At 44.8% G+C, this 14649-nt stretch overlaps 1 protein-coding gene across 1 annotated transcript in view; it reads left to right on the forward strand.

The window, feature by feature from the left end:
- The first annotated feature begins 4041 nt into the window (after nucleotides 1-4041).
- PLPP7 (phospholipid phosphatase 7 (inactive)) overlaps nucleotides 4042-14649 on the forward strand; it is a 40161-nt gene continuing 29553 nt past the window's right edge. Inside the window, exon 1 of the mRNA XM_082263103.1 lies at nucleotides 4042-4716. Coding sequence (XP_082119229.1) covers nucleotides 4275-4716 — 442 coding nt within the window. The 5' untranslated portion in view covers nucleotides 4042-4274. The remainder of the gene's footprint in view (nucleotides 4717-14649) is intronic.

A 14649-nucleotide genomic window follows, 5' to 3' on the forward strand; every position in this document is an offset into this window, starting at 1 on the left:
ACAGTTTGTGCAGCGCTTTACAATATGAGGGAAGACAATACAATTCAATACATGAGGAATTGGAGGGCCCTGGTCGTTAGAGCTTAAAATCTAGAAGATCTCACAAAAGTGAGTACACCCCTCACATTTTTGTAAATATTTTATTCTATCTTTTCATGTGACAACACTGAAGAAATGACACTTTGCTACAATGTAAAGTAGTGAGTGTACAGCTTGTATAACAGTGTAAATTTGCTGTCCCCTCAAAATAACTCAAAACACAGCCATAAATGTCTAAACCGCTGGCAACAAAAGTGAGTACACTCCTAAGTAGAAATGTCCAAATTTGGCCCAATTAACCATTTTCCCTCCCTGGTGTCATGTGACTCGTTAGTGTCGTTAATGTCTAAACCGCTGGCAACAAAAGTGAGTACACCCCTAAGTGAAAATGACAAAATTGGGCCCAATTAGCCATTTTTCCTCCCAGGTGTCATGTGACTCGTTAGTGTTACAAGGTCTCAGGTGTGAACGGGGATCAGGTGTGTTAAATTTGGTGTTATCGCTCTCACTCTCTCATACTGGTCACTGGAAGTTCAACATGGTACCTCATGGCAAAGAACTCTCTGACGATCTGAAAAAAAGAATTGTTGCTCTACCTAAAGATGGCCTAGGCTATAAGAAGAATGCCAGGACCCTAAAACTGGGCTGCAGCACTGTGACCAAGACCATACAGCGGTTTAACAGGACAGGTTCCACTCAGAACAGGCCTCGCCATGGTTGACCAAAGAAGTTCAGTGCACATGCTCAGCGTCATATCCAGAGGTTGTCTTTCGGTAATAGACATATGAGTGCTATGTTTCGGTAATAGACATTGCTGCAGAGGTTGAATGGGTGGGGAGTCAGCCTGTCAGTGCTCAGACCATATGTCGCACACTGCATCAAATTGGTCTGCATGGCTGTCGTCCCAGAAGAAAGCCTCTTCTAAAGATGATGCACAAGAAAGCCTGCAAACAGTTTTCTGAAGACAAGAAAACTAAGGCCATGGATTACTGGAACCATGTCCTGTGGTCTGATGAGACCAAGATAAACTTATTTGGGTCAGATGGTGTCAAGCGTGTGTGGCGGCACCCAGGTGAGGAGTACAAAGACAAGTGTGTCTTGCCTACAATCAAGCATGGTGGTGGGAGTGTCATGGTCTGGGGCTGCATGAGTGCTGCCAGCACTGGGGAGCTACAGTTCATTGGGGGAAACCATGAATGTCAACATGTACTGTGACATACTGAAGCAGAGCATGATCCCCTCCCTTCAGAGACTGGGCCGCAGGGCAGTATTCCAACATAACGACCCCAAACACACCTCCAAGACAACCACTGCCTTGCTAAAGAAGCTGAGGGTAAAGGTGATGGTCTGGCCAAGCATGTCTCCAGACCTAAACCCTATTGAACATCTGTGGGGCATCTTTAAATGGAAGGTGGAGGAGCGCAAGGCCCCTTACATAAACCAGCTCCGTGATGTCGTCATGGAGGAGTGGAAGAGGACTCCAGTGGCAACCTGTGAAGCTCTGGTGAACTCCATGCCCAAGAGGGTTAAGGCAGTGCTGAAAAAAATGGTGGCCACACAAAATATTGACACTTTGAGCCCAATTTGGACATATTTTTACTAAGGGGTGTACTCTCTTTTGTTGCCAGAGGTTTAGACATTAATGGCTGTGTGTTGAGTTATTTTGAGGGGACAGCAAACTTACACTGTTATACAAGCTGTACACTCACTACATTGTAGCAAAGTGTTATTTCTTCAGTGTTGTCACATTAAAAGATAGAATAAAATATTTACAAAAATGTGAAGGGTGTACTCACTTTTGTGAGATGTTTGTACATTGGATGTATGTACTTATATAAAGTGTTGTGATATTTCCATACTGGTGTGTACCAATATAATTATGGTTAATGTTAAATTCTTGATGCAGTAGTTCCTCTACTCCTTATTACTTTGCTTGGATTACTGGTAATTTTCCCAGGAAGGGAATCCCCTCTGTCCACAGAGACCCTGTACTGGGTGGATGCACTGCCAACTTTATTATCAAATCCACTCTTTCACTTAGCTAAGGTTCTGGTTCTCTTATTTACCTACAGGTTTAGCATGACATTCTGTTTGGGGAAGGTCATTTCTCCTAACCCCCCCCCCCCAAAAAAAAAAACAGGGCTGTACATGCATATTGTGCATTGTTTGTCATGGACAGACAAGGAGAAAGGCAAGTAGAGTCCAGACATGAGGGAATAAATATTATGATGTGTAAAGTGCAAACCTGATTGGCCCAGGAGCTGGTGGCAGTTAGGAGAAGTCACCCTCCTGGTGGTACAAGAGAAGAACCCCTCTGTGTCACAAGCCAAGGGGCTTGGGCAGCTATATCTCATGGGCCACAGGTCTTTGTCTAGATCTACAGAGCACTAACTCGCAACCAAGGTGGAGGAGCGTAAGGTCTCTAACATCCACCAGCTCCGTGATGTCGTCATGGAGGAGTGGAAGAGGACTCCATTGGCAACCTGTGAAGCTCTGGTGAACTCCATGCCCAAGAGGGTTAAGGCAGTGCTGGAAAATAATGGTGGCCACACAAAATATTGTCACAATTTAGACATTTCCACTTAGGGGTGTACTCACTTTTGTTGCCAGCTGTTTAGACATTAATGTGTGTTGAGTTATTTTGAGGGGACAGCAAATTTACACTGTTATACAAGCTGTACACTCACTACTTTACATTGTAGCAAAGTGTCATTTCTTCAGTGTTGTCACATGAAAAGATGTTAGGGGTGTACTCACTTTTGTGAGATACTGTATATAACATTTGAAAGACGAAAACACCTTTAACCGCTTGCCGACCGCCGCAAGTACATATACTGCGGCGGTCAGCCCCGTGCAGGCAAAGTGACATATGGGTACGTCACTCGCCTGCGAGCCGCCGGAGGAGCGCTCCCGCCCCCGCTCGCTCCCTAACATGTCCGCGCGTGTGACCGGTCACTCGCGATCGTCCGGTACAGAGGGAGAAAGGCAGGCGGCTGATGTAAACAAAGCCGCCTGTCATTCTCCCCTGTGTAAGTGCAGAGATCATACGGTCCTGCTATGTAGGATCGTATATCTCTGTAGTTACACAAACAGCCACATCCCTTTACAGTTAGAAGCACGCCCCTAGGGACACACTTAACCCCTCCTTCTCCAATAAAGTTAACCCCTTCCCTGCCAGTGTCATTTTTACAGTAACAGTGAATATGTATAGCACTGATTACTGTAGTAATGTCACTGGTACCCCCAAAAGTGTCAAAAATGTCAGTCAGGGTCCGATCTGTCCGCCGCAATGTCGCAGTCCCGCAAAAAAAATCGCAGATCGCCGCCATTACTCGTTAAAAAAAAAACAATAAAAATGACAAAAATCTTTCCCTTAGTTAGTAAACGCAATAACTTTTGCGCAAACCATTTAAAATACGCTTATTGCGATTTTTTTTTTTACCAAACATATGTAGCATAAAACAAATTTGCCTAAAATGTTAAAAAATTTTGATTTTTACATTTTTTTGGGGAATTTCATATAAAAAAATGTTATTGTTATTTTTGCAAAATTGTCGCTCCTTTTTTGTTTATAGCGCATGATCAAAAAATCGCACAGGTGATTAAATACCACCAAAAGAAAGCTCTGTTTGTGGGAAAAAAAGGACGTCAATTTCGTTTGGGTACAGTGTCGCACGACCGCGCAATTGTCCATTAAAGTCACGCAGTGCCGAATCGCAAAATAGGGCCTGGTCAGGAAGGGGGTAAAATCTTCTGGGGCTTAAGTGGTTAAAACAAGAGAGAGTTGTGTTGCAATGGTAAATCTTGTTGGTGTAAAGTGAACAGCTGACTTTGTTCTATTGATTGCACAGCTGGTGACACATACAGTACTACAGATCCCAGAATCCTTTGTGCTCCATGGGAATTACTGCAAGGTTTAAATAGACCATCATCCATGTGAGTCCTCAAGTTACCTTCCAAAACGTTCTGTTCCCTATTGGATGTCGCAGCTGCCAGGGAGCTCCTGATAGGCAGCTGACTGGGGCTGTCAAGCCCAGCCAGGGTATGGAGTAAACATCGAAGGCATTCTTCCTTGACTAAATATAACTCGGGAGATGTGTGCTCTGAGCAGCCGGCTCTCACCCATGCAAAAGTTCATTAGCTTACTTTCAAAAGCTTCAAGGGGCACTGCCCAGCCCTTTTGCCCTGGCCTTTTGTAAGAAAGCTTGGTTTGGAGATTTTGGGCTACAGCAACAATGCCAGCCCCTCAGCGAAGGAGTAGAGCTAGAGACAAGAATAATGTCCTAGCCAGGCCGGAGTTTATGTCTCTCAACCAGCAACCAACTACACCTCCGGAGCCCCGAAACTACAATAGGAAACAGAGTGGGCAATATGGAAACTCCAGCGAAGGTTCCCGGGAAAGACGGCAAAGCCAGCCGCTACCAGAAGAGGACTGCATGCAGCTAAATCCCTCATTTAAAGGAATTGCATGGAATTCACTCATGGCTATTGATATAGCTACCTCCAAAAGCCTTGGAGTCTGTGCCAACACTACATCTTCATGGGCAAGTGCACGATCCATGGTCAATCTGATCGGAATAACGAGCCATGGCCTACCGTGGATAGTTGGCACTCTGGTTTGTCTATGGAATAGCAACACACTGGCTGGACAAGAAGTTCTTGTAAATCTACTTCTAGGTAGGTTATGCTTTAATACTCTATTTATACCATTGTGAGCTCTTGACCGAAGTTGACTTCCCATAAGGGCACATATTTTCTAGGCAGTAGTCCCCCTAATCAGTATATAAACAAGGGTCATAGATGATACACCTATGACCAGCTTGTGTTCCTGGAGAACTCCCCCCCCCCCCCCCCCCACCAATTGGAAATTTGAACTCTACAGTAGAACTAATGTGAGGAACCGTATATATGGCGCAACTGTTGCTTTCATTCCAAGCAAATACTCGTTTGTCATACAGGGGATTGAATTAAAGTAGAGGTATGCATGTTACTTGCACCTAGGTTTACTGCTGGTTTATAGAAGGTGGCCTCTTGTCTCACAATGTCATGGACACAGAGCTCATCATTCTGTATTCCAACTGGAGATAAGGACTTACATTAGAGACACGATTTCATGCCGTAACAAAAACATCACTAATGCCTCGTTTCCACTGAGCGGTACGGTTTTGTACGGTACGCAATTTTTGCAGTTTCCATTGTCAAAAGTTGTGAATGGTACCCTATTCCGAACCGTACCGTACCACTTTTTTGGGACCCTTTCGTTGGGGTACCAAGCACATTCGTACTATACTAGCAGGGTAGAGCTACACCGTTGAGGTACTGTTGGTGGTGGAAATGCAAGCCTGATCAAGGTGTACCGTTCCGAACCGTACTGAACTGTACCGAACCGAACAGTAACGCTCATTGGAAATGAGGCATAATTACGAACCGTACCGTACCACTTTTTGGGACCCTTTTGTTGGGGTACCAAGCACATTAGTGTCGTACTAACAGGGTGGAGCTACACTGTTGAGGTACTGTTGGTGGTAGAAACACAAGCCTGATCAAGGTGTAACGTTCCGAACCGTACTGAACTGTACCAAACCGTACCGCTCAGTGGAAACGAGGCATAATTCTGAACCGTACCATACCACTTTTTTGGGACCCTTCCATTGGGGTACCAAGCACATTAGCACCGTACCAACAGAGTAGAGCTACACTGTTGAGGTACTGTTGAGCTGAGGTACTGTTGGTGGTGGAAACGCAAGACTGATCAAGGTGTACCGTTCCGAACAGTACTGAACTGAACCGTACTGCTCAGTGGAAAACGAGGCATAATTCCAAACTGAACCATACCACTTTTTTGGGACCCTTTCATTGGGGTACCAAGCACATTAGTACCATGCCAACAGGGTAGAGCTACACTGTTGAGGTACTGTTGAGCTGAGGTACTGTTGGCGGTGGAAACGCAAGCCTGATCAAGGTGTACCGTTCCGAACCGTACTGAACTGTACCGAACCGAACTGTACCGCTCAGTGGAAAACGAGGCATAATTCCGAACTGAACCGTACCACTTTTTTGGGACCCTTTGATTGGGGTACCAAGCACATTAGTACCGTACCAACAGGGTGGAGCTACACTGTTGAGGTACTGTTGGGCTGAGGTACTGTTGGCGGTGGAAACGCAAGCCTGATCAAGGTTTACCGTTCCGAACCGTACTGAACTGTACCGAACCGAACTGTACCGCTCAGTGGAAACAAGGCATAATTCCAAACCGTACCATACCACTTTTTTGGGACCCTTTAGTTGGGGTACAAAGCACATTAGCACCGTACCAACAGGGTAGAGCTACACTGTTGAGCTGAGGTACTGTTGGTGGTGAAAACGCAAGCCTAATCAAGGTGTACCGTTCCAAACAGTACTGAACTGTACCGAACTGTACCGCTCAGTGGAAACGAGGCATAATTCCGAACAGTGCCGTAACACTTTTTTGGGACCCTTTCGTTGGGGTACAAAGCACATTAGTACCGTATCAACAGGGTGGAGCTACACTGTTGAGCTGAGGTACTGTTGGCGGTGGAAACGCAAGCCTGATCAGGGTGTACCGTTCCGAACCGTACTGAACTGTACCGAACCGCTCAGTGGAAACGAGGCATAAGACCCATGCAGGAAAGCTGTTTCGTGGTCTGAGAAAAAAGTATACCTAAAGCCAAAACTTTTTTTAGCTTTGGATTTAGTGGAAAAGTGAACTCCGTGTCAAGTATTTATTGCTGCAAATCTTGGCAGGCCTGACATGCATAATCCTTGCTGTGCTGGACCAGTATAACCAGGAAAATATGGAAGTGATTGCAGTGGATGGCACCATGCAAGATCAGAATCGTAAAGTATGAAGCCATCAGCATTCCAAAACTTGCGTTGCAGCAGTTTATTAAGTCACGTAGGTCAATATGCCAACCAGGGTTCTGTTTCTGAGGGCGATCTTTGAAGGCTCCAAAATGTAGGCATATATTGGCTTACATTTTCCACAATAAACTGTTGAAATAAATCTTTTCAGGTGCTGGTGACTTTCTATTTTAGTTTTTTACATGACTGTCTGTATCCCTGCTGGTGACCAAAAAATGAAGAGAAGTCAAGACTTTTAGGTCTGTCCACAGAGAAGGAATAAAGAGAAATTAGTTGATGGTGTACTCATTTCAACACACTAGGCAAGTATTGTACTCCTACTCCAGTTTAATGAAAAAACAATATTATTGATGGAGTGATGGACCGACAAGCATATAGCAGTGCCTAAAATTATGGAGAAAAGTAACATGGAAGATTACATATGAAGAAACTATAACGGGAGATCCCACATTGGTGCACTTGACCCACAGACCAACCTATACCACACTCCAGAAGTAATGGTTCCAATAGCCCTTGCTGACTATTTGAGTTCATAAATCCCATTTTGTCTGTATTAACTTAAACCCTAGAACCCAACAATACGATCTGTCCGCCGCAATGTCGCTGTCCTGCTAAAAATCGCTGATCGCTGCCATTACTAGTAAACAAAATAAATACATAAATAAAAAATGCCATAAAAATATCATAAAGTTTGTAATAACTTTTGCACAAACCAATCAATATACGTACAATCAAGATACATTTCTCTGGATTTTTTTTTATAACAGAAAGTAAAAAATATTGGGTTTTTTTTTTTCAAAATTGTCGCTCTTTTTTGTTTATAGCGCAAAAAATATAAAAACTGCAGAGGTGATCAAATACCACCAAAAGAAAGCTCTATTTGTGCGAAAAAAGACATCAATTTTATTTGGGTACAGCGTCGCACTATACGCTTATCGGGATTTTTTTTTTTACCAAAAAATATGTAGCAGAATACACACTGTCTTAAATTGATGAAGAAATGTATTTTCTATTTTTTTTTTTTTTTTATTGGATTTGTTTTATAGCAGAAATTAAAAAATATTGGGTTTTTTTTGTCGCCCTTTTTTTTTTTTGTTTATAGCGCACACAACATAAAAACCGCAGAGGTGATCAAATACCACCAAAAGAAGGCTCTATTTGTGAGGAAAAAAAGGACACCAATTTTATTTGGGTAAAATTTCGCACTATACGCTTATCAGGATTTTGTTTTTTTACCAAAAATATGTAGCAGACTACATATTGGCCTAAATTGATGAAGAAATTCTATTTTTTACATTTTTTTTTTTTTTTTATTGGATTTATTTTATAGCAGAAAGTAAAAAATATTGTTTTTTTGTTTTCAAAACTGTCGCTCTTTTTTTCGCTTGTAGCGCAAAAAATAGAAAAACTGCAGAGGTGATCAAATACCATCAAAAGAAAACTCTATTTGGGATGGGGGGGAAGGACATAAATAGCATGCCCCTTACCAATGCCCCTAAGCATCTCCCAATCAATAGTAGAGAAGGGATAAAACCAATGCCATTTCTTCTTGTATCCCATTGGGGAGGGAGAAATCTGTCAAAGGTGAGAGGAAACCCAGTCTAACACAATGATCACCAGCACAGGTGTCCCTCCTGGAAGATTTCCCATCACCTCCTATGGTGGGGACATCTGTTAAAGCGGAGTTCCGGGCACGAAAACGTTTTTTCACTAAACATACCCCCGGGACAGTCAGGGCTAGTACATTCCACAATGGCTAGCCTCTGATCTGTCCCGGTTCGCACTTACCTGCAAGAAGAAATACTCACTTATAAAATTTCTTCTCCAGCGTTGCCATCTCTGTTGTGGGCAGCTGAAGCCAGCGCGATCCTCTTCTGCGTCCTCTTCCGTGTCTTCTTCTCCCAGAATGCGCCTGGTTCAAACCTTTTCCTACTATCTAAAAGAAAGTGTTTGGCTAGAGCTGAACGTCATCGCTCCCAGGAATCAATGCGCCAGCACCGGCCCCTCCCGTCACTTCCGGGGCGGCGCCGCATTCCCTGCTAAACAGCTTCTGGGCATGCCCAGAAGCTGTGGAGGAATGCGGCGCCGCCCCGGAAGTGACGGGAGGGGCCGGTGCTGGCGCATTGATTCCTGGGAGCGATGACGTTCAGCTCCCAGGAATCATCGCAAGACAGGAAGTGACGGCACAGAGGGAGGAAGTGCAGAATAGGTGAGTATTTTCTATCTAGAATTACAAGGTGAGTAAAAAAAAAAAAAAATATATACCTAACTATCCAATTCCTTTTCAGGTGAAGAAGATCCAGGGGATGGGCACAAAATCGATTAGGTCGATTTTGTGCCCGGAACTCCGCTTTAAATTTAGATGTTCCATCACCAAGTCCACTAACAATGGTCACCAGGACAAATAGGTAGTGAACAATCCCAGTAGGAACTTGGGCAGCAATAAATTGTTGACGGGGGGTTCAAACCTTTTCCTACTATCTAAAAAAAAGTGTTTGGCTAGAGATACACTCTAAAGCAGGGATCCTCAAACTTCGGCCCTCCAGCTGTTGCGGAACTACACATCCCATGAGGCATTGTAAAACTCTGACATTCACAGATATGACTAGGCATGATGGGAATTGTAGTTCCTGAACAACTGGAGGGCCGTAGTTTGAAGACCCCTGCTCTAAAGGAAACCATTATTCAGAGGTGATTGTCATTGCCAACCTTCATTAAAGCAGAACTATGCAACAGCTAAGCACCAAAAATGTGATTTAATTTTAATTTAAAAATAATCATTTTTATTGTTCAATGCCAACCCACCCATCCATCCATGCTTTATTTTTGCTGAGAAATCACTTTGTAATACACCCCCTGGCATTGCTGTGGCCATCTTGAGTAAGGGCAGATGATTTATGTTGCATTTACGTCCTGGGATTCATCTGCCCTTAGCTCTGGCATGCAGGCGTGCTTAGCTAAGAAAACCCCTCCTCCTGAAGACTCCTGGGATGTATGACATCATTTTTCAAAGCTTGGAAACCAGGAAGTAACCGAAGAAATGTAAAAAGTGTAAATCAAATACAGGTGCATGTCATAAAATCAGAATCTCATCAAAAAGTTAATTTATTTCAGTAATTGAATTCAAAAAGTGAAACTCCTTTATTTTATATAGATGCGTTACACACAGAGTGATATATTTTAAGCATTTCTTCCTTTTAATTTTGATAATTATGGCTTACAGCTAGTGACACCCCAAAATTAATTATCTCAGAAAATTAGAATATCATCAAAAGTTTTTTTGTGCTGAAAACGTCCCCCTTTGGCTTATACTCGAGTCGACAAAAAAAAAAAAAAAAAAGTTCCCGGCCGCTCCGACGTGTTTAAGATTTAAAAATGGCGCGGCCCGGCGTATACATGTCACCGCGCCGCCGCTCGGGACAGGCCGGGAATAGCCGAATGTATACCAGCTTTCCCGAGCGGCGGCGGCGCGTGCCCAATGACGTGTCGGCGCCGGGCGGCGCCATTTTTAAAATGAAGGCGCCTCTGGAACAGGTAAGTGAAACACAGCCGCACTAGTATGCCCGCAACCCTGCATCCTCTTGTACAATGCTTGCCACCCTGAATTCTCCTGTACATGCCAGCCACACTGCATTCTCCTGTACCATGCCAGCCACACTGCATTCTCCTGTACCATGCTTGCCACCCTGAATTCTCCTGTACCATGCCAGCCACCCTGAATTCTCCTGTACCATGCCAGCCACCCTGAATTCTCCTGTACCATGCCAGCCACCCTGAATTCTCCTGTACATGCCAGCCACACTGCATTCTCCTGTACCATGCCAGCCACACTGCATTCTCCTGTACCATGCTTGCCACCCTGAATTCTCCTGTACCATGCCAGCCACACTGCATTCTCCTGTACCATACTTGCCACCCTGAATTCTCCTGTACCATGCCAGCCACACTGCATTCTTCTGTACCATGCCAGCTACACTGCATTCTCCTGTACCATGCCAACCACACTGCATTCTCCTGTACCATGCCTGCCACCCTGAATTCTCCTGTGCCATGCCTGCCACCCTGCATTCTCCTGTACCATGCCAGCCACCCGGCATTCTCCTGTACCATGCCAGCCACCCTGCATTCTCCTGTACCATGCCTGCCACCCTGCATTCTCCTGTACCATGCCAGCCACCCTGCATTCTCCTGTACCATGCCAGCCACCCTGCATTCTCCTGTACCATGCCTGCCACCCTGCATTCTCCTGTACCATGCCAGCCACCCTGCATTCTCCTGTACCATGCCTGCCACCCTGCATTCTACTGTACCATGCCTGCCGCCCTGCATTCTCCTGTACCATGCCAGCCACCCTGCATTCTCCTGTACCATGCCAGCCACCCTGCATTCTCCTGTACCATACCAGCCACCCTGAATTCTCCTGTACCATGCCAGCTACACTGCATTCTCCTGTACCATGCCAGCCACCCTGCATTCTCCTGTACCATGCCAGCCACCCTGCATTCTCCTGTACCATACCAGCCACCCTGAATTCTCCTGTACCATGCCAGCTACACTGCATTCTCCTGTACCATGCCAGCCACCCTGCATTCTCCTGTACCATACCAGCCACCCTGCATTCTCCTGTACCATGCCCGCCACCCTGCATTCTTACCCTAGGCTTCTACTCGAGTCAATCATTTTTCCTATCTTTTTGTGGTAAAAGTATGGGCCTCGGCTTAGACTCGGGTCGGCTTATACTCAAGTATATACGGTAACTACAAAAAGATAATTTATTTCAGTAACTTAATTCAAAAAGTGGAACTCATACATTTTATATAGATGTGTTACACACAAAGTGATATATTTCAAGCATTTCTTTCTTTTAATTTTGTTGAATATGGCTTACAGCGATTGACACCCCAAAAATTAATTATCTCAGAAAATTAGAAGTTAATTTATTTCAGAAATTTAATTCAAAAAGTGAAACTCATATATGTTATATAGATGTGTTAAACACAGAGTGATATAATTCTATCATTTCTTTCTTTTAATAAGGCTTACAGCTAGTGACACCCCAAAATTCAGTATCTCAGAAAATTAGAATATTACATAAGACCAATAAAAAAAAGATTTTTAATACAGAAATGTTGACTGACTGAAAAGTCTGTCAATGTACAGTATAGGATGCATTGCACTCAATACTTGGCCGGGAGCTCCTTTTGCATGAATTACTGCATCAATGCGGCGTGGCATGGAGGCGACCAGCCTGTGGCTGATACCATGATCATGTGACCAGGTATTGGTAGTTTTAGCAGTGTGGGCGGTGCCAAGTCCTGCTGGAAAATGAAATCAGCATCTCCATAAAGCTGGTCAGCAGAGGGAAGCATGGAGTGCTCTAGAATTTCCTGCTAGAGGGCTGCGCTGACTTTGGATTGATAAAACACAGTGGACCAACACCAGCAGATGACATGGCTCCCCAAATCCTCACTGACTGTGGAAACTTCACACTGGACCTCATGTAACTTGGATTCTGTGCCTCTCCACTCCTCCTCCAGACTCTGGGACCTTCATTTCCAAATGAAATGCAACGTCTTCCACAGCCAGTGATGATTTGGGGAGCCATGTCATCTGCTGGTGTTAATCCACTGTGTTTTATCAAGTCCAAAGTCAGCGCAGCCCTCTACCAGGAAATTCTAGGGCTCTTCATGGTTCCCTCTGCTGACCAGCTTTATGGAGATGCTGATTTCATTTTCCAGCAAAACTTGGCACCGCCCACACTGCCAAAAGTACCAATACCTGGTCACATGATCATGGTATCACTGTGTTTGATTGGCCAGCAAACTCGTCTGACCTAAACCCCATAGAGAATCTGTGGGGTATTGTCGGGAGGAGGATGAGAGACACCAGACCCAACAATGCAGATGAGCTGAAGGCCGCTATCAAAGCAAACTGGGCTTTCATAACACCTCAGCAGTGCCACAGGCTGATCACCTCCATGCCACGCCGCATTGATGCAGTAATTCATGCAAAAGGAGCCTCGACCAAGTATTGAGTGCATCCTATACTGTACATGGACAGACTTTTCACTAAGCCAACATTTCTGTATTAAAAATCCTTTTTTTTATTGATCTTATGAAATATTCTAATTTTCTGAGATACTGAATTTTGGGTTTTCACTAGCTGTAAGCCTAAGAGCCGGTTCACACTTCTGCGTGTGCCGGGTTCGCATGTCATGTCGGAGCGCACTGCTCCGACATGACATGCGATCAGCTGTGCGGTGCGAGTTTAGCCATACAGTTTGTATGGCTAAATTCGCACCGCACCCGCAGCAAAGACGCACAGGAGGCATTTTTGCTGCCGCATCAGGATCGGATCGCACAGCGGTTCACACTTGTGCGATCCGATCCTGTGCGAACTGCACGATCGCACTGCGATATGCGATCAAACTGGGGGTGTCGTTAAGATTACATTGACACCCCCAGCGGATCGCATATGGCAGTGTGAACTGCCGGGGGTGCGTGTGCGATGCGGGAAAAGGCTGCGAATTCGCAGCCTTCCCGCATCGCAATAGTGTGACCCGAGCCTTAATCATCAAAATTAAAAAAACAAATGCATGAAATATATCACTCTGTGTGTAACGCATCTGTATAAAATACAGTATCTCACAAAAGTGAGTACACCCCTCACAGTTTTTGTAAATATTTTATTCTATCTTTTCATGTGACAACACTGAAGAAATGACACTTTGCTACAATGTAAAGTAGTGAGTGTACAGCTTGTATAACAGTGTAAATTTTCTGTCCCCTCAAAATAACTCAACACACAGCCATTAATGTCTAAACTGCTGGCAACAAAAGTGAGTACACCCCTAAATGAAAAAGTCCAAATTGGGCCCAAAGTGTCAATATTTTGTGTGGCCACCATTATTTTCCAGCACTGCCTTAACCCTCCTGGGCATGGAGTTCACCAGAGCTTCACAGGTTGCCACTGGAGTCCTCTTCCCCTCCTCCATGATGACATCACAGACCTGGTGGATGTTAGAGACCTTGCGCTAATCCACCTTCTGTTTGAGGATGCCCTATAGATGTTCAGTAGGGTTTAGGTCTGGAGACATGCTTGGCCAGTCCATCACCTTTACCCTCTGCTTCTTTAGCAAAGCAGTGGTTTTCCTGGAGTTGTGTTTGTGGTCGTTATCATGTTGGAATATTGCCCTGCGGCCCAGTCTCCGAAGGGACCATGCTCTGCTTCAGTATGTCACAGTACATGTTGGAATTCATGGTTCCCTCAATAAACTGTAGCTCCCCAGTGCTGGACCATGACACTACTACCACCATGCTTGACTGTAGGCAAGACACACTGGTCTGTACTCCTCACCTGGTTGCCGCCACACATGCGTGACACCATCTGAACCAAATAAGTTTATCTTGGTCTCATCTGCTTGTCTTCAGCAAACTGTTTGTGGGCTTTCTTTTGCATCATCTTTAGAAGAGGCTTCTTTCTGGGACGACAGCCATGCAGACCAATTTGATGCAGTGTGCGGCGTATGGTCTGAGCACTGACAGGCTGATCCCCCACCCCCTCATACTCTGCAGCAATGCTGGTAGCACTCCTATGTCTATTTCCTAAAGACAACCTTTGGATATGACGCCAAGCACATGCATTTAACGTCTTTGGTAGACCATGGCGAGGCCTGTTCTGAGTGGAACCTGTCCTGTTTAACTGCTTTATGGTCTTGGCCACCGTGCT

This window comes from Pelophylax lessonae, assembly GCF_965119305.1.
Source record: "Pelophylax lessonae genome assembly, chromosome: 7".
NCBI classification, from domain to species: Eukaryota; Metazoa; Chordata; class Amphibia; order Anura; family Ranidae; genus Pelophylax; species Pelophylax lessonae.